A 20863-nucleotide genomic window follows, 5' to 3' on the forward strand; every position below is an offset into this window, starting at 1 on the left:
TTGCTGGTCCTTCCTTGTCCTCACTATTATTTAATTTCTCTTTATTCTCCGTCTTTTTTCTTTGTACCTTACAACTACTAAGTTGCTACACTACTGTGAAAGCTTCTGATTGGACCATCAAAAATTTATTCCAAAAACTGAAGAACTATCCGCTGTGAATACTTTTTAAAATAATTATTATTTGATAAATAATAATTATTGTTCATTTCTGTCTGAATGTTAAATGTAGTAACATAATTTTATGTAAAGTACTTTTGTATTTTTTGATATATTAAAAAGTGCGACTTCAATGCGTACACAAGTTAACAATCAAGAGTTGTGCTTTTGTTTTCCCCTTCGAATGGTTCAAACACTTTTTTTTAATGTGATTGCACTAAATATGGATTTTATAATTTTCTTCTGTGGTTTAATGGGTAGATTTACTGAGCCATAAGAACACAAAATTGCAAGTTTGAATCCTTGTCTGTGTTGAGTTAGCTGACCTCAGTTGGTCAATAGGTGGGGTGCTAACAATGGGAGGACTCGGATGTCTTTTGGCTAAGGGGGTGAAACATTAGCCAGCTTTCTTGTTCCTGCTTGTTACCTAATAACCCATGCTGTAAACTGGAAGTGTATGAATGTTGGCCCCTGGGGTCGAATAGCTTACATACACTTGCATATGAAAAATAACGCTAGAGATTATTCATTGAGCTGCACCGTGCAAAAAGACAGTGCCTTCAGGAATGGGGAAGAGGGAATAAAAAATGGAGTCCAAACGAGGAAAAAGTATCGTTTTGAAATGACTCCACAAATGAGTGATCGTGTAAGTGGCAGGTCTACACACTGACAGGAGTGTATTTTATAAGTTACTGCACTGGTACGAATTCCTATGTAATTCACAAGTGTAATTCGTGGTTTCACTTTTGCTGTTGTGTTTTGTACCTGTCCAGGCTTACATAATAAAGAAAGTGATTTTATTTTTATTTCATCAGCTCCCTAACAGTTATGAGAGTTTACAAAAGCGTTTTTTAAAAAAAAACTTCTTCAGTGTTAATAGTATTCTTTTTTTGCTAAATCGAGGATATTAAAAACAGCACATATGATAGAGCCTCGGAAGAAGCGTAATTTGTTTGAAATAGAAAAGGGACTTTGAGAAAACTTGTCTGTATCATGTTGTTGTGATAAGATCAGATGAAAATGTGTAATGTTTTCTTGTGTGTTTTTTAGCCTGTAATGTTTAGAGAAACACCCTCTTGTTTTCACATTATTTTTAATCTGTTTAATTTGAATTCCTACAGGAATGTTAAAGCGATCCTTAACCTCAGTTTTTAACCTCAACCTCAAGTTTAAGGGGTTGCATGGGCTGAGGGACCTTTATCCTGACCAAACTTGTGAACTGAGTTGAGCAGATCTGAAGTACCATGATACTGGTTTTATTGAAAATATTGATGTATAGTAGTACTCTTTGGAGTAAAAAGCAACACTGAAGACATTTTGATGGAAAGAAAGTTAAAGTTATTCATTGCATTTCGGTTCCAAAGTACAGTGTTTGGTGTTTTCAGCATTGAAATGTGATTACCTCCCATGGATCAAGGAAACTTGAAGTGTGTAGAAACTCACTGCTCTGTGATTATAACTTTGTTTTTAATATAACAATGGGACGGTCACAGATTTTCTTTGTCACAGGATGCTTTTCCTAGTCTGAAATTTCTGTCTCCCACTCTTGCCTTGAGGTGTGCGTCTATATAGGTGCTTTTCTGACAATGAACCCCTCTTTCTAAACGAGTCATTCACATTGTCAATATGAATTGGTTCATTGAAGCAGGACCGTCATTCAATTTGTGACTCGGTCAATTTGTGACAAGGCTTGCCTTTGATATTGATTTGAATACAGCATTTGGCTATATTTTATGATCAAATTAGTACTGCTCACACTTTGCTGTGAACAGAATTTCAGAGAAGAAAACAATGGATAAATCTTTTTTTTTAAATTGTCACAAGTAGTTTTTAGAAATCCTAGGAATCCTGAAAATTGGCAACTAAGCAGGTAGAGGGCAATGCAACGTAGTTTGTGAAAAGCATGATTTTTGATGCATACATTGAAACCAAGAGCTGCGTTTCACTGGAGACCAAAGTTGGGGCAAGCAAAAACAATCTAGCCAAAATATTTAAAAGCAGAATGTTGCATTGTTTCAAATGTTCCCTATGTATGCAAACCCTTTTAATATTATTGTTAAATGTTCTAGAAGTATTGCATATTCTTACAAGTTGCTGTTTGTTTCCCACATGTTCATGTTTAGCAGTAGGCAAAAAAAAACCCTGCAAGCTGTCCGTGTGACAATGAAGTACTCAAGAAAGTAAATCTGCTTACCATCTGTTAAGGATATTTCATTTGATTGTCACAAGTGATGGCATTAACCTCCAAGCTGATTATGCAGATTGGAAGCTGCTATTAAAGCATACACAGAAGAATCTACACGACTATCTACCTGTTCTAGGGGGAAAAATCTTGCTGATGAACCTTTTGCATTGCCTTACCAAGCACTTGTGTTCATCCACCTATCTTTAAAAACAATACAGACAATGCATAAGCATCACATTTTACTGCTTTTAGTTTAGTTTAGTTTCTCAAATTCCCCTCTTGTGCCGGAAGCAGGGGATTTGTGCTGTGGTATTGACTGTATATGCTAACTTACCCCTTCAATTTAATACTTAAAAGACTTCATCTGATTTTTAAACTCTCGAGCAGTGAAAATAATTTTAAGTTTCAATATACAATGCATACAATTTTCTATTGTATCTCTGTAAGTAACATTTTTAGTTACAGTTTGAGTACAGCAAGTTATGGAGTAGCATTGCGGAGAATCACATAATGGAAGATTTCTAATTCAAAGCTAACCCAACCTTTTAAGGGGCTCCCTCTTATGGCAGCCTAGATACCCTTTGAAAACGAGCAACCCAAGTATGTTTGACATTTCATTTTAATTAAACTTGAGCAGTAACTTCCTCATATTAAACAGCAAGATCAGATTTACACCAGTGTTTTTGTGCCAACACCTTTATTGGCAGTAATGTAACAATAGCCTGCAAGTATATATTGAGATGTAGCAGATCAACCCTAGAAATGCTCAGAATTCAATTTCCCTTCAGTTTGTTACAAAAGTGGCTTCAAGTTGAGTAAAATTGGACTCAAAAATATCCAGTTTGTGATATATCCAAATTCTGGCGCATACTAAAAGGACAGCAAACCCTGCAATATTCCTGGAATTATCTTAGAAAGTAAAATAAAATCCACCGTATAATATATGAATGACTATTTTAATAATGTGTGGAATAATTGTTCTAACAATTATGAATACTTCTGAAGTTGGTCTGGAGTATAAATTGCAATCTCTACATAGTTCAACGAATCATTCATTCTGTTGTCCTGCCCATAGAAATATAGAAACCTACAATGCAGAAGGAGGGCCATACGGTCCAATCGAGTCCACACGCCGCAAGGAAATCAATTCAATTCCACTGCCCCTCCAGGTGGAGTCCTGCGGCATATTAGTTGGAGCACCCACCTTACAAGACGAGAGGATCTGGGCTCGATTCCCGGGCAGAGTGAAACCTTAGGCAAGTTTCCTCACTCACACGCCTCGGTTTACTTAGCAGTAAGGAGGAACCCTGTTGTTAGTTGATTAACAGATTGCTTTTCCGGGCGTAATAACTCCTTTCCAAAAAAAGAATTTGGCCACTCAATCCATGACTGTTTGCGCAATTGGCCGCCTGCGCTTTGCCCGCAAAATAACACCGTCAATTCGTGTTACGGTCTGTTCTGCTGAAGGGGTTTGAGACGTCTCAAGGACGTGAACTGCCATATCAAATGCAAAGGATTATGATGATGATGATGATGATGATTATTACGGTACTGCATCTCAAGTGACCGACTGCCTCGGAAGGTCTCCCGGGATCTGCCAATGCGATGGGGACGGTTGGGTCAGTGAGATTGACCCAAACAGCAGATCACACTAATGCCCACAGCGCACCTCCTGCAGTGTCAGGTGACGCGGGGCTGTGCGGGGGGAGGGGGGAGTTACCAGGTGCAGCTTTACGTTTGTCGGGAGCGAGTGAGTCCCAGTGGGAGAGAGAGAGAGAGAGAGGGGGAGAGGGAGTCGGGCCACAGAGACGCCCAGACCTTGGAGCCGGAGAGGATAAGACGGGAAGAGCGCAGGAGCCGCGGCCACTGACACCGGCGATACACAGGGCCATGTCCCACCAGACCGGCATTCCAGGTACTGCGACTGCTGTGGGGCAGCAACGCGCACAGAGAGGGACACACACAGACAGACAGACAGACACAGACAGACAGGGAGGGAGAGACAGACAGACAGACAGGGAGAGAGGGAGACAGACACAGGGAGAGAGACAGACAGGGAGAGAGGGAGAGAGGGACAGAGAGGGAGACAGACACAGGGAGAGACACAGACAGAGAGGGAGAGAGGGAGACAGACGGAGGGAGGGAGAGAAGGAGACAGACACAGGGAGAGAGGGAGACAGACAGACAGGGAGAGAGGGAGACAGACAGACAGGGAGAGAGGGAGACAGACAGACAGGGAGAGAGGGAGACAGACAGACAGGGAGAGAGGGAGACAGACAGGGAGAGAGGGAGACAGACAGGGAGAGACAGGGAGACAGACAGGGAGAGACAGGGAGACAGACAGGGAGAGACAGGGAGACAGACAGGGAGAGAGGGAGACAGACACAGGGAGAGAGGGAGGGAGACAGACAGACAGGGAGAGAGGGAGACAGACAGACAGGGAGAGAGAGACAGACAGGGAGAGAGAGACAGACAGGGAGAGAGGGAGACACAGACAGGGAGAGAGGGAGACAGACAGACAGGGAGAGACAGACAGACAGACAGAGGAAGACAGAGAGAGACAGAGAGGGAGGGAGATTGCTGTCAGCTACACAACTTCCAGCCCCGCAATGCTGACACACACACACACACACACACAGAGCCATTCCAAAGCTGTGAGGTGTGTCCCAAAGGCGATTAGAAACACACACACACACACCAACCAGTCGGTAATTTGTTTTAAATATAAAATAATCGTATGTGTGTATCTGCATTATTTCTTCTCATCAGAGCTCTTGTAAAAGCTGCGTTAATCCGGTTCAAAGTCCCATAGATACAAAAGGGCTGGGTTTTGCTCTGGGTTTTATTCTTTTTTTATATATATATTTTTTGTGCATTTTTTTTTGCACAAAAGGCTTTGCACACTCTTAAAGCGATTGATAGCTCTGACAACGCCTGTGGTTTTATGGTTGTGGAAATGATATGGACTGTGCGGTGCCTTCAGATCTGAAACATCACAAGCGAACAGCGCAACATTTCATTGTATCCGCATCCACCCAAATGCTCAGGGAACCCACACGTTTTCCCCTCGAAATACACACCGTGGCCATTACAAACAGCACTTTGAAATCCATCCGATGAGCTTTACACACAGCAAAACACTGAAACCTTTTTAGGAGGGCAGCATGTGAAAATGTTAGGAGCAAAAAAAAATAAATGTCCTGCTATTGAAAGCCAAGTGCTCAAAGGAAATATAAAAAATAAAAAAAATAAAAAACCCCCCAAAAAATAAAAACTCTTATTGTGGTAAAGTTATTTTTAATTTTTATTATTATTATTCTTATTATGATGCCAAATGTTTCTCCGCTGAAAGTTGAGCGTGGATTCGACGTTTTAAGAAAAAAAGTACTTTATTTTAGGTTTCTTTTAATATGAAGGGGCAATGTGTTTCCAATGAACCCACAAGCACATCATTATAACCATTTAAATACAGAAACTGTTCCACGTTTTAGCACTGTTAAAATGAAACAATTGTGTAAATAGTTGCATCCATGGTTACAATTAGAAGAAAAAGGGAACATGTGCATTTTGAAAAGGAAGAATAAAACATAGTTGTAGTCAAACACATTTAGTTTTATTTTTGTGAGGGGGACTGTATTTTAATTGTTCGCGATAAATATATAAAGTGGTAACTCAGAACTAGTTACAATACAATTTTGAACTAGTCACGTCTAGAGTTTTCAGTTATAATGTTAGACAATAATTATCCATCCCTGTAAGAAAATTAAAATAGATGGATGTAGCATCATGATACGATAACTGCACCCATCCAACCCACCCAGTTGATGTCATACTTATTTCACATCATTATAATGCACTGCCATTGCATTTAAGTAGCGGTTTTGACATGTTTCAACACAACTGCTATATGTGGGAACGTAATTGTGAGAACATGTTAGGAACATCATCAAAAGCCTAGTAAAGAATTATGCTGGAGTCCTGTAGCTCAGTGGTTAGAGCACTCGCTTTGTAAGCGAGAGACCTGAATTCAATTCCAGGCAGGGCAGAACCTTGGGCAAGTTTCCTTACTCCACACGCCTAATAATAATCCCTCCAATAAAAAAAATTGGTCGTTTTCAATCCACGACTGTTTGTGGGACATTGCTGTGCGCAATTGGCTGCCGCGTTCGCCCACAAATATACAGTCAATTCACTTTACAGTGTGTTCTGTGAAGCGCTTTGGGACGTCCTCCCAACGTGAAAAGCGCTATATCAAATGCAAGGATTATTATTATTATTATGCTTCCTGGAAAGGTTGGTTAACATTCTAATTAGTCCTTGTTTGTGTCCAACAGAGCAAAACTGCTGGTATAAAAAAAGTGCTTCCTATGCATTTCTTTCAAGTTGCAATAATGCTGCTTTTGTGATTTCTTTTCCTTTCCCCCCCCTCCCAACAGTGGTGTGCCCAGGATCTTTATTTAATTTTTTTTATTCCATGATTATGGTGTCCCCTTTACATTTTGAGGTCATTATGCTTCATTGTTGGTTGAGAGAGCATTGCAGGAAACGGATGCCAGTGTATAACTGATTACTGGTGCAAAGTGTAAAAACTGCTTATGTTGACTTTGCCTCTGATTTTTTTTTGCCCTCGCCTCCCTTCTGTTCTTGTCACAAAGTATTTGTGCTCCATTTGAAGCATGTCACCGTGGTGATGGTGAAGTAGGTAACTGTACACTTGGAGCATAGGCCTTGTCCTGTTTTGGGCATTGCATTGGAGCTTCAGTATGTCATCATCAGTTTCTTACCTGTGTCATCTTAGTTTACAAAATAAGCTTATATTATGGCATGGTTGAGAGAGCGTGCAGGAAACCAATGCCAGTATATATTTCAAAATGCAAAATACTGCAGATGCTGGAAATCTGAAAACAAAAACAGAGGTCGCTGGGAACACTCAGCAGATCAGGCAGCATCTATGGAGAAAGGAAAGTGAGTCATCGTTTCGGGTCCACGACCCTTCTGACGAATAGGTTGCCAACTTAAATGACAAAGGGTCGTGGACCCGAAACGTTGGCTCACTTTCCTTTCTTTTTCTCTCTAGATGCTGCCTGACCTGCTGAATGTTCCCAGCGACTTCAGTTTGTGTTGCCAGTATATATTTGTAGAGTTTTTGTATAACATTTTATAGATTTATGAAGTCGATTATTTTTGATGATGGTGACTGGCATTCAGAAACACAGGAAAGCTATCAATAATTTGAAGACCATCAACTTTTCCACCTGAATTAAAATCTTTTAATACTTTCTTGAATTTATTGACAATCCTATCAAATGAAGTGTCATGAAATAGGTTCACATGCCTCTAACACTAAATAATAATGAGTTTTTAGTTTGTTATTGCTTTCAATGCATCGGGGCTTGTTTCATTTCATGGAGTTGTTTATGCTAAATTACAAACAATCTTAAGCAGTGCGATTAAATTGGGTAAACAATGAATGAAAATGTGTTCATTTCATTGAATGCTATTCATTTATTTGTTTTGCAATCAATCTTTTGTTTCATGTTGCCTTTTGTTGTGTAGACTTCATTGGCTTTGATTCCTAAACAATAACTCACCATGCGTTTTCTGATTGCACAGTAAATCCAGTACTGAATCAACAGATTCTTGAGTTAGCTCACTGTGGAGGCAATTGGGGCAACACAGAGCCGATTGATATATTCTGTGAGTCAGTCTGGCTCAATGGTAGCAGAAGGTAGTGGGTTCAAGCCACACGTCGGGAGATGGAATTGCATCGCCTGAGTTGACACTCCAATGCTGTACTGGGGATGGGGATTCATTGTCAAAGGTGCCATCCCTCAGGTGAGACGTTAAACCAAAGTCCTGTCTATCTGTTCAGGTGGACTTTAAAGATCCCATAGCACTACTCAAAAAGAGAAGGAAGTTTCTCCCAGTGTCCTGGCCAACAAATCCCCCAAATAAATCTGGCCTCGTACTCCATGGCTGTATGTGGGACATTGCTGTTACAACTGGCTGCTGTGTTTCACCCACAAAATAGGCAGTCAATCCACTTGACAGTATATACTATGAAGTGTTTTAAGATATCTTGACGATTTGATAAGGTGCTATATCGATTGCAAGTATTATTATTTATTATATTCTTTTTACTGTACAACGTGTGGGTCAGTTACTATTAGGAAGGTATCATTACTTATATTTATTTTAAGTTTTATAGAAATAATAATTTTATACATCTTCAAATTGTGTTCTTTGGTTACAATCTGTGAGTTATTTTAACCATCCTATTAAGACGAAATAGAGATTACCAAATTGCATTGTACTAAGTATACCAATGACTATTCCTATCATTTGACTGCACATACAATGGGTGTTATTGTTAGTTTTTTTTCTGTCTTTGCATATGGGCATGTTTTCCACACCGGCTTCCTGACAGAGTTTGGCAAACTTTACTTTTGGGAAGATTAATAGCAAGAGGATCATCGCACGTTAGTGTCACCAGCAATTATATCCATCTGACTGTTCCTATTTTCAAAATACAATTGCTCTTTAGTTCAATACTTTCCAAAAACAAACATCCCCAGCTTCTATGATCTCCTTTCATAGTTCAGGTAGCTTTACTTTCTCCAGTATTACACTCACTCTGGTTAGTGTGAACTTCAGAATTTTATGTATTAGTCCTGGTGATTCCAGAAATGTGCTTTGCACAAACCTACAATTGTCTTGTAGCCCCCCATCCCCACCACGGCCCACCCCCAATAATCCCAATATTGACGCCTAGAGATCTGTTGTAATTGATGTAAAGGGTTCTTTTTAAACTCATAGTGCTGCTGTAAGTGATCATATTACTTGTGTTCCACTGTTGCTGACATGCAGAATCCAGCTATTTTGAGAATGGCATTTTAAATAGGATAGTGTAAATGTAAGAGCTGGCAGCACTTCAAGGGGTTGGATTAATGGTATGAAAAGCATAATATTTGCAATGTGTGGTTAAACCTGTTGCAAGATCAGAGCAGCCCCTTGCACGAAAAGGCTTTGGAGCACACATATGTTTGCCCAGTTGGATTTCTCCAAAATAGGTTGCCAACTTAAATGTTAATAATCTGTGCTGGTTTCAATCAAAGTTCTCTGCACTAATGGACTACTTAACATGTTACAGCCATGAAACAATTGTTTCAAGTGAATTTGCAACCAATTTTAAAATAGTGACTGTATTTTATAGGTGCACTTGGCAGCCAATTTATGCATATCCATGTCCCACAAACAGCCATGAAGTTGTTCTCTTTTCAAATAGTGCCATGGGATCCTTAACACCCACCTGAACAGGCAGGCAGGACCTTGGTTTAACACCTCCGACAAGGTATTGCATACGACATCTCCGACAGAGTACTGGATTGTCAGCCTGGACTGTGAGTTTAAAGTTGAAACTTGGCTTGAACTCACAACCTTCTGACCCTGAGTCAAAGAGTGCTATTAACTGAGCCAGGCTGACATCTAGCTGGAATTTTATTAGCATAATGGTTTTGCCAAACATGGATTCTGCTTTTTTAACCTTTTACTATTAAAAAGAAGGGGGAAAGGGGGAAATACAGCTGTGAATGTTAGGAACATTTTCTGAAAGGGTAATAGTGAAATTCCATAGATACATTTTAAAATAAATTTGTGCTGTGCATTGTACAATGCAAATTATTTAAACCAGGGGACTTAAACTGAGTTGCACTAACAATAGAAAGATAAACTTGCACAAGAGATCTTAATTTTAAATGTATCCCCTGTTTACTTGGGTGTTTTTTTGCTGCTAATTTATCTGTACCAAAGCACCGTTCTGGTGAAATAACAGAAATGCTGACAATCCATAGCAAATCAATCAACACCTGCAAAAGTTTTTTTTTGAAATACACATTGGGCTGCTCTGAATTTTCAGTATCTATTTCCATTATTATTTTGATTGACTATACAGTCTGTTTCGAACCTCTACCAACACTGCTCTGTAACTGCCCACAAAGAAGTGTGTTTATGGCCTGGGCTGACCTGTCCCTCAATATACCCTTCCCTCTCCTGTTGCAAAGCCACTTAACCTTATGAATTACAGGTGTGAGCAAGCAGTCTAGTGCCGAGCACTCCGTCAGACCAACGATAGCACAGATGCTTTCACCATAGTGACCCAAATGAGATTGAAGGTGTTCGATTGGATCCGGATGCAGGTTCTGGAAGTGTGTAATAATTTGCCTGATTGTGAGTGTAACAGCTACAGCAATCGCTCCAAGCCTGTGTGCTCCATTGCAGGAGGAGGAGCTTTGCTGCATTGCTGAAAAGGTCACGTGCAAACCTTAGATTAATGTCTAATCTAATTGACCAATGCAGAATCTCATCTCCTGCATTGGGCTACCAGAATATAATAAATACAATCTCCTAAGGTGGGGTGCAGATATGCTTTGTGATAAGGTGAGCACATCCCACATTTATGGACAATTAAATGGTATATCAAAGCCGTTTTGTGATGGAAATTATTTTAAAAATTCACTGTTGTGACACAATGAGAAATAGTAAAGCTAATGTACATCTTCTAACAACTGGTGTTTGTGAATATTGGTTTTTGATCTCTGAAAGTAAACACTAATAGTGAGGTTAATTGAATTATGTTTAGAAAATAAAACATGTCTTGGTAAGAATAAGGTTTCTTTCTGTTTTAAATGGCCTTTTTAATCAGTTGAGATTTTTCCATATGAGCAGTAAAATAAATTGCTACTTTTCTTTGTAATATTGTTGTCTTTAAAAGATTTGTGGTTATCCTAAGATCTTTTTCTGGTATTTCAGTACACATTTATATACTATTGGTGGCCAGGCCTTCTGCCACTCTGCCCCCACCCTCTAGAACTCCATCCCGCAATCCCTCCGCCTCGCTCCCTTCCTTGCCTCCTTCAAGACCCATCTCAAGACCCTCCTCTTTGACTGTGCTTTTGATCTCCCTGCTTACCCCCCCTGCCCTCCACCCTCTCCGACCCCAGTCTCCAGCTCGGGTCCGAAACTCTGTCTGTCTAACGCCTTGGGACGGCCTCCTGACGTGAAAGGCGCTATACAAATGTAATTTTGTTGTTTTTGTTGTAGTTATATGATTTTAATTCCCTTCTTTAAAAGTCAGTCTCTTCTCCTCCTCTTCACCCCCTCACCCCCGTTTTTCTTTGTAATATGGCTTTGTATCAATGTTTATTTGACCAAAGCGATTATAGGCAAATCTTTTAAGGTGAAGTTACAAAACTATGTGTCTTGAATTCCAATTTTTTTTATATAAAAGATGTCCTATCCTGTTATGGCCAGTCCAGTCTGTGATGAGATAGTCGACAGTGAAGTGATTGTGACTCTAATTTGTTTTTNAAATTAGTAGCAAGTAGTCAGGAAGCTGTGTTTCCAGCCCCTTTCATTGACACTATGGGCCGTAATGTTAAGGATATCAAATGAACTTTCATGGTGACATCTCAGTCTTTTTTGCAGTTAGCTACTGTCATAAATCAAAATTCCTGATTTCACTCTGTTTTGCAGAACTCCTGGACAAACACATCACCTTATTTTTTGTAAAAAAATATTAAACCTGAAATTTGTATACATTTTTAATGTCTTGCATAAATATAAAGATGAGTATGTTATTTAACCAATGTAAGTACAAATTGCAGGATACTAAAAGGAGCAGTGCATTCTAAAACAAATGATTTTTATTTATGCAGCTTCAGAAGAGCTAAAGAGTGTTTTTGCCAGAGCCAGAAATGGTGAATTCTGCATTCTGAAAATTGTGATTGAAAAAGGTATGTTGATTTTTCTTTTATCCAGGAAGTTCAATTTCAGCATTTCAAAGTTGCAGAAATAATAAGCAATACGATTTTGCTGTGAATGGAAGTTCATATAAGAGGAAATTTCATTATAATTAACAAGGTTAGCGAATTTACTGACAGTTGGATAATTCTGCCCCCCACGTTTTCAATAATATTTATCAGTGTGGCAATCAATTGATTCCTCACTTGTCTGTATGAATATTGAGGGTTCAAGCCTAATGTCAGTACTTTGAGCTCATAGTCTAGTCTTACACTCCAATGCAGGACTGAGTAACATAGGATTGTCAGAGGTACTGTCCTTTACATGAGCCATTAAACCAGGATCCCTTCTGCCTGTTCAGGTGAATGGTAAAGATTGCATTGAGAACACTGTAAATTTCAACTGTATGTGGGTGAAGCCTAAACACTGACTGTACAGCGCCTTGGGACGTGCTCTCGACATGAACGGCACTATACAAATATAATTTTGTTGTTGTTGTTGGCCAGGAGCATGGTTTAGTCTTCCACATTGTCGATTCTATTTAAGACTTTGTTTATTCTAATGCGTTTCAATCTAACTACTTTTAATGATTTACAATGGCTTGCACATTTTTTNCATCAGAGATTGTTTGTGTTTGTTATGTGGAAGTGTAGCCTTTGAGTGAACATATTCTTGTAACAATGACATTGGAACTTGCAGCATGTAATATACTCATTGCCTGCTCTTGCAGATTGGATGTGTTGCTGTTACTTAGTGGAAGCATGATGTAAACACGCCGAGATGGTACCTATGCAAAGAGCGGTATACAAATGCAAATTGTTGTTAACTCGGCTTTGCATTAGCACTAAAAAAAAATTCACAACCTGGTTAGGAATGCAAGCTGAGTTATCATATTTACTAGTATAATCTGTTCCTTTGGAATTTTAGAAAAAAAACTTACAGTGCATGTTTTGTTTCCCCCCCCCACACCCCGATTAAATGCTCAAATTATTGTATCTGATTATTTGATCTGCTAGACTGTATTTCTTTAAAATATCCAGCAGGAGATTAAATAGTCTACTTCAGTCTGCATTTAATTGCAGCAAACGTGAGATAATAAAAGTGAGTTTGTTGGGTCATGTTTGGTGAATTTTATGCTCACTGTGATGAATGTTATGACACTGGTAAATTATGGAAGTTTGATTATCAGCTGTAGACAATGTATCCATCAGAAACTGAGTTGGACTCAAGTTAATTTTGCTTCAAACCAGTAAAGTGGGAGAAGCGTTCATTCCTCTCAATCTGAGTTAGACTATAAATCCCATTGTTTAGAATCTAATGCAAGAAGTTTACTACCAAATGTTACTACTGTATATCAATGAATATAATGGATAGTAATGTGGTTAAAAACTTCATTAGATGTTTGACAAGCTCTTAAACAGCTGATTGATACTGGCTTTTCATGGATATGATTAAAGTCATTGCTATACAACAGTCGTATATTGGTGTTTCTATAATGTATTCAATTCAACTCATTGAGAAGAATGATCAGAATCGTTCCGGTGTTTGAACAGCAATTATGGGATTTAAACGATTAATGATTAAAACTTAGCAAATGGTTAGGCTTTGTATCCTTGATTGGTTTTGTTAGAATTAAAGTGCAGTACATTTAGCAGGGTAGATAAAGTTCAAAGGGTGGACAAAGTACAAAGTAGTTTTGTTGTTTTATAGTGTGTATTTTCAAGCACACTTGCTGATCAGTCTTGTACCTGTTATAGAAAAGCTCATCTTGGGTGCATCTAGAAAGTCGGTGACCAGTTGGGACCAGGAGTATGATTCATGTATCCTTCCACTTCTGGAGGATAAACAACCCTCCTATATCTTGTATCGATTGGACACCATGAATTCCCAGGGATTCCAGTGGCTCTTTATTGCCTGGTCACCGGAGCCCTCTCCAGTAAGAACACTTTTGCTGTGACTAAGAAAATTATGGTTGTGTTCGGAAGGATTTGAAATCAAAATGATTTCTTAAGTAATTACAGGAATCATTTGTGTTTATAACAGTATGTTGGGAAACTTGCAGTATTCTTGGTTAGACATTGCTAAGGTCAATTTAGTGGATAGTAAATTGGGTGGTACATACAGGTATTAGTTAAAATGTATACTCAGTGCTGTTGTTACATTATTTAGTAGAAGACAGCAGCTGGCACTAAATACATAGTCTATGTGTATCTAGTTTAGGAAGGTAAAACCAGCTAGAGCTTCTCATCCTTATTATTATTGACCACTGCTAAAAGTTTTAATCAATTGATCTTGTTCTTGATCAAGTCACAAATTATGTTGTCCAACAGGATATTTAATGGGCAAAAACATCTACCTGTAAATAGAATTGTAGAAACTTGCATCACATAAGGAGGCCTTTGGCCCTTAAAGCCTGCACTCTCGCTCAGAGTATGGAATCATAGAAATTTACAAATTATGTTCATTTTGCATTCTAAATTTAGGGATAATCCTATTTGGGAATAAAACTATTTGTTTGTATAAATATATATTTTTTTAAAGAATTTTTTTTAAAGAAACATTTGCTATAAAAAACAGTTTGAATATCACCTTACTCATTGCAAAAAAATCACTGAACTGATATTCTTTAATAGCCTATTTCCATCATAAATGTGTTTTTTTTATATGATATAATACGGTATACAGGTTCGGCAAAAGATGTTATATGCCGCAACAAGAGCGTGTTTGAAGAAGGAATTTGGTGGTGGTCGCATCAAAGACGAGATATTTGGAACAGTAAAGGTATAGATTTAGGAAATTATCTTCTATTCTTTCTTATGCTGTTTTATTTCATGAATGAGTTACCTCCACGTACCATTGTAAACCTCTAGTGTGCAAGGCTAAATGTAAGGTTTAATAAGATAACACGGGAAGTTTGCCCAAGACCATGGGAAGTGATGTTGGCAGCGACCTGATGATCTGGAAACTGGCCATTTTATTCATGAACAATCTGGTCAGGGTGTAGGCTGAGCACGTATGCATAGTAAACCAGCTATCATACCTCAAGGTTGCAAACTGTAAGACAGTGTTTAAAAAGGGTCTGGTGTATATCATTCAATCTTGGAGTCCACAGTTCAACTTGCCCATTCTGCTAGCTGTGGTTTTGTGATGCTGAAAGAAATGCTTTGACATGTTAAATGGTGGGGGGGTGGGGTGAAACGTATGTAGGAATAGTGTTGATCTGCCTCATTCCTCAAATGGTGATAGTTGAAACTTGACTGTGTGCTCTGAAGGGGAGAGGTTTCAACCAGAGACCATGTGCTTAACCGTAGTAAGGTAGGAAATAGTGATAGGGTTACTCAACCCAGACTACTCCTATACCTCCTACTCGGCAGTCAGTTCACATTGCAACATGTCACAGCTGGTTCGAGGAATGGTGGAAGTGGAGGGGTGAAGAAAATAGATGCTGAGAATCTTCCTGAAGTATTCAATGCACCAACACTTCTATTTGTAGGAGGACGTCTGCTTAAGTGGATACAGAAAGCACCTGATTTCACAAGCAGCTCCTGGCCCTTTAAGTGAAACTGAAGAGGAACTACGGCAAATCCGAATCAATGAGGTAGTAATATTGAGATCACAAGCTGTGTGTAACCTAGATCACAGGTGCACTGCTCGCTGCACCACTCTGAACTGTATTGGTGCTCGAGACATATCCTAACAATTGCTTGCTTTGTGTGATACCTTGGCTGAACAATCAAACTCTTAAGGGTTTTGTTGTACAGGGTATGATTATTTAGTCATTTGTGGTTTACAATGTTTTAATTATAGAAGCAGTATATTCATTGAACAATGTGATGTGTGCATCCATAAGGTCCCATATAGTGAAGCTGTAACGGAGGTTGTTAAAGTTGTGTGTTTTTTTGGCAGGGGAAAACTGATTTCAGAGCAGAGACCAAACAACAAACTCTGCATGGTGTATCGCTCCCTTTGCACCAAGACGCTTTGCAGGCTCTGGAAAAACTTAGGGACAAAAGGCTTAACTACGTACAACTTGTAAGTATGAATGGTAAATTAGTTAGTAGCGTTTTCATTTGTAGCTCTCTTTAAGAAGTGAATGAAATTTTCTTAAGAGAAGGGTGTGCGTTGCTGAAGATTAATATGATGAATGAAACTGTGAGACTCGATGATTATATCACCCGCAAATACACAGTCAATCCATTTTGCAGTATATCTTGTGAAGCGCTTCGAGATGTCTTGACAAAGTGATAAAGTGCCATAACAAATTAAATGTGTTGTGTTGTAACAATCCGTGGCCAGTTTTGAGACTTTGCTTATCAAATAAATAACAAAATTACCTCCCAAACATATGGTTTGTGTACATACAAAACTCAACATTGGAAGAAATTAAAAAAAAACAATGATTCAAACCATAATCAATATTGTCTCTGGTTACAGCAAATAGATTTTAAAAATGAAACTATAAAGCTGTCAGACAGGACCAACACAGAAATTGGAGAGTTGCCAAAGCGAATACCAAAGGATTCTGCTCGGTATCATTTCTTCCTGTACAAGCACTCTCATGAAGGAGACTACTTGGAGTCTATCGGTAGGTATTTCTGTGACAATGTTGCAGCATTGGAAGTGTATCGTGTGACTATTACATCAAGCTTTGCAATGCCTGTGTTGAGTCTTTATAAAAAAGCCTTTTTCTGCAGTTAAATAACTGATTTGTATTTGAGGGTTTTTATGTTTTAAATAATAAATTCTCTTTTCTCACCTTGCAGTTTTCTCTTTTCAGGACCATTAAATCCTAACCTTTGGCTGAGAATAATGGTCAGAGTGAACCATAATGTTCCGATTTATAGTTCTAGATGGAGTTCTACTCCTCAAAACCCTTGATCATTGTACAAAGGTCACTTTTGACTTTTTCTGAAGTTACACAAAACATTTGTGTTTTGATACCCACTCTGAATGTGCTGACTCATTTAATACATTGGTTTCCTTGAATGTAAATATTTTGTCTTCCAGTGTTTATCTACTCTATGCCTGGCTACACATGCAGCATTCGAGAACGAATGTTATATTCCAGTTGTAAGAATTCCTTGATTGAGATGGTGAAAAAACAAATATCTCTGGAAATATCTAAGAAGGTAAATCTTTACTAAAACCTCGTAGTCAAGAAAACCAATTATACCTATTCTTCATTCATTCCTTTACCCACCCCCCACCCCAACCAATCAAACGTTACACTGTTTATACAATACAAATTTCTTCTGCAGAATCAGTATCAAACTTAACATTATATTTCTCTGCACCACTTACTAAAGTTGCAGTGCTTAATATGATTGTGATCAATCCGATGTTTGTCTGTGTGTGCGTGTGTGTGTGTGTGTGTATATGTGTCTGAATAGTTGACTTTTGTTCCACTTGAAAGTTTGATATGTCACTTGGTCATAAATGTACTTTGTTTTGATATCCATAGATCGAAATCGATGATGGGAACGATCTGACCGCTGACTTCTTGTATGAAGAGGTTCATCCGAAGCAGCATGCACACAGGCAAATCTTCGCAAAGCCAAAGGGCCCTGCAGGCAAGAGGGGAACTAAACGGCTAATACGGGGGCAAAGAGAACCTGCAGACAATACTGATTAAAATTATGATGGGAGAATTCCAATGTTGCTTGATCAGTTGATTTAAGAAAAGTTTGAAATTTAACACTAATTTTACATACTGGAAGACTGCTCAAATGTCCATGTTACCGGCTCAGACCCAGAGTTTATTTTCATTTCTCTGTCTTTTTTTAAATTAATTTTATAGTGATTGGTTTTGTTTCAGGAGTTCTGAAAACAAAAGGTAGCAGCAACATACTCTCCCTGATGTTGGTAATAATATGCTGATGGTCTAAAGCAGTTGTTCTTTAAATTGGAGCACTGACAAACTACTGTATTTCTTTGTGTCCACGAAATAGATCCGCTGTCACCAATTAAGTGAGGGTACGTTTCTGGGTTGGTAATCTGTGTAGTCAACAACAACTCGTACTTGGTATAGAGTCCTCCATGCAGGATAGCGTCTCAGAGCACTTAACAATGGCGGAGCCTAGCTTCAGTCTTTCTATTTGTTAGCACAAATCTCTACTGATAGAAATGTGACACTAATTGCCAAACTAGACTGCACTGACACTAATTGCACCAAATTAGATGGGCCTTGCTCAATCATTTCACCAGATTTATATAAATATGATCCACAAATATATTATCAAATAAACATTGCAAAGCAGAACATCTCAAAGCACTTTGCAAGGACTGAGTTGCGAGGGAGATGGGGTGGAGGGTGTTTTGAAGACGAGAGGGATTTCGGAAGACAATCGCAGTGTAATGCCCAGTAGGTAAAGGCACTGCCTGGTGTAACATTAAGCTATACAGACCAGAGATTACAGATCAGATTCCTGGTATGTGCCGAATTAGCTGATTTCAGCTGGGGCAGAATTTGAGTCTTGTGTTTGCTATTTCTGTGGATTCTGTTTTTTAAAACATTTTTATGACAATTATTCAGGCAAATTTCATTTTCTTCACCCCCCCACCCCACCCCCACATCACCCACTCATTTTTTTTAATTTCCCATTTTGTACACTTGTAGTGGGCCCAAGGCTTGCAAGCCTCCCCCTTTCTAGGATGTGCCAGAGCCTGTGCAGGTATAACTTGCTCCTCTTGTGTCCAAACTCGTGCAGACCTTCTATATTTTAATTATACCATTTGAATCAAGCTTCTAAACATCTTTTAAGAGTTATACTCAATATGTTACACTATGTTTCCAGATAGAACTGTCCTCCCTATATCTTTGAATAGCCCTTCAATTCTAGAATCCATTCTTGTTTACAATGGGGGAGGGGTGGGGTGGGGTGGGGTTGGGGGATGAGGAGGATGTGGTTGAGGAGATGGGTCTTAAGATGGTTTTTTGGTGAGGCCAAGACTTCACAGCAATATCTGTACCAAAGTCTCACCTTCCAGTTGTTTTAACTGCTGAGTCCCAAATGTTACTAGGATATAGTGGTACTGAACTCAAGAAACAGATTTTGCTGTAACAGGGAAGATTGTATAGATTGGTAATCTGAAAGATCAAGAGATCAAATGGTCCTAACCTTCTCTGACTTCTTATGTAGGTAGGTGTCTACATTGTTCACTATGTGAAGGGGCACTGCATATTCTTCTGGTGCAGTTATTTCTAGCATTTGCTTGAAATAGAAAAAAATTAAAGGGAGAAATATTTTCACAAGTTGTATAAACTCCGCCTGAGTTAATTGGAAAAGATTCATCACTGCATGAATCAAATCTTGCAGATAACCTGTCCTTACTATTTTGTACAAATCAGGAACCCTCGTGTTCACCATATAAACATAGGTTGAATATTTTGTTTTATTTGTAATTCTGAAGCAATGTCCAGATAGGTCAACAGATAGTTGCCTGTCCTATTCAGATTTAAAGCACAATTACTGATCTTTTCATTTAATACAAATGGTTGTGGAATACAAGCTGTGCTACTATTATTAAGTTGTAATTAACACTGTGTTGTCAAACCTAGATTTCTACTGAGCCACATGTGTGACTCATGAACAACATTGTGAGCTGCACCAGTTGAAAATGTTGCTAGTATTTAACTGATGCACATTTACACACAAAGGGAATAGAGACATCATGAGGTGCAAGTTATATTCATTTAAATACATGGAAAACAGTTCGTAGGAATTGTCTTTAACATATAAATGTCATATTGTCATTCAAAAATGTGTATCAATTGAGTATACTCGTTTTGTTCAATTTTTCATGTTCTTGTGTTCTTATTCAAACATTATTTTAGATGACTATTTCAATTGAATATTCGAAAAGCTTGACAAGAATTTTTTACCACATACATATCATGTGTTTAAATAGCCATGCGCATGTCTCTCTAAGCAAATCGTTATCAGGAATTGTGAGATAATGTGATTTCTGCTATACCCAAACCGTTTATGAACAACTTGTGGCTGGCTCATGGCTCTATAGTTCTACAATGTTACCCTAAGGCCACTTAAATAGGAATGAGATACATTCGGCATAACAAACACTAATGAGCTTTATAAAGCTAAAGGTAGACTTTCAGTTAGAATGTAGGTATGTTTGCTGCAAATTGGAGTGAAATGTTAAAACTTTTTTTTAAATAAAAAGAGAGAACAGATGAGGAATACTACTTGGGACATTTGTGTTTTCAGGCTTTTAAATTGTATAAAAATGTGCACATTTAAAATGATGCATTGCATATTTGGCAAACTATTCTTTCAAGAATGATTAGGTTAGATTTAATATGAACAAGAATTGTGACATGCAATATAACACTTTATTTCACTGAAAGATGAAAATGTTGTTACCTCTTAATGTAATACAATAAACCGATTTCACTGATTAATATCTCGTGCATGTTCTTGAGGCTTGTTACATAATATATATTCTGAATTACAGCTGGGCTCTGTGTATAACAAAATCCTTTAGAATATACAGCACAGAAACAGGCCATTCGGCCCAACTGGTGAATACTGGTGTTTATGCTCCATTTCTGAATAGGTTTTGTATACATTTTCATAATTCTTTCTAGAGTAAGGAATTTACATATCTACGAACCAACATCTATAAGTTCTGTGTACAGTAGAAGTAAATATTTTGAATATTAAATGTCTGGTCTGTTTTTCATTAACATTTGTACCTCAGTACCTA

At 38.4% G+C, this 20863-nt stretch overlaps 1 protein-coding gene across 1 annotated transcript; it reads left to right on the plus strand.

Annotated features, from left to right (window-relative positions):
* The first annotated feature begins 4048 nt into the window (after window positions 1-4048).
* Window positions 4049-20558, plus strand: LOC103186121 (twinfilin-1-like). Its single transcript, XM_007904968.2, has 9 exons — window positions 4049-4256; window positions 12055-12132; window positions 13897-14075; window positions 14825-14920; window positions 15633-15737; window positions 16046-16171; window positions 16574-16724; window positions 17147-17268; window positions 17601-20558. Exons 1-9 carry the CDS (start codon window positions 4232-4234, stop codon window positions 17769-17771), a joined length of 1053 nt encoding a protein of 350 aa, XP_007903159.1. The 5' UTR covers window positions 4049-4231; the 3' UTR covers window positions 17772-20558.
* The last annotated feature ends 305 nt before the right edge of the window (window positions 20559-20863 follow it).

Source organism: Callorhinchus milii, unplaced genomic scaffold, assembly GCF_018977255.1.
Source record: "Callorhinchus milii isolate IMCB2004 unplaced genomic scaffold, IMCB_Cmil_1.0 Scaffold5, whole genome shotgun sequence".
Taxonomy (NCBI): Eukaryota; Metazoa; Chordata; class Chondrichthyes; order Chimaeriformes; family Callorhinchidae; genus Callorhinchus; species Callorhinchus milii.

Excerpts from the sequence above, each read along its gene's own strand:
- LOC103186121 (XM_007904968.2), top strand. The coding sequence starts at position 4,232 with ATGTCCCACCAGACCGGCATTCCAG. Across the intron at positions 4,257-12,054 it reads CCACCAGACCGGCATTCCAG|CTTCAGAAGAGCTAAAGAGT; the intron begins GTACTGCGACTG and ends TTATTTATGCAG. Across the intron at positions 14,921-15,632 it reads AGATATTTGGAACAGTAAAG|GAGGACGTCTGCTTAAGTGG; the intron begins GTATAGATTTAG and ends TTCTATTTGTAG.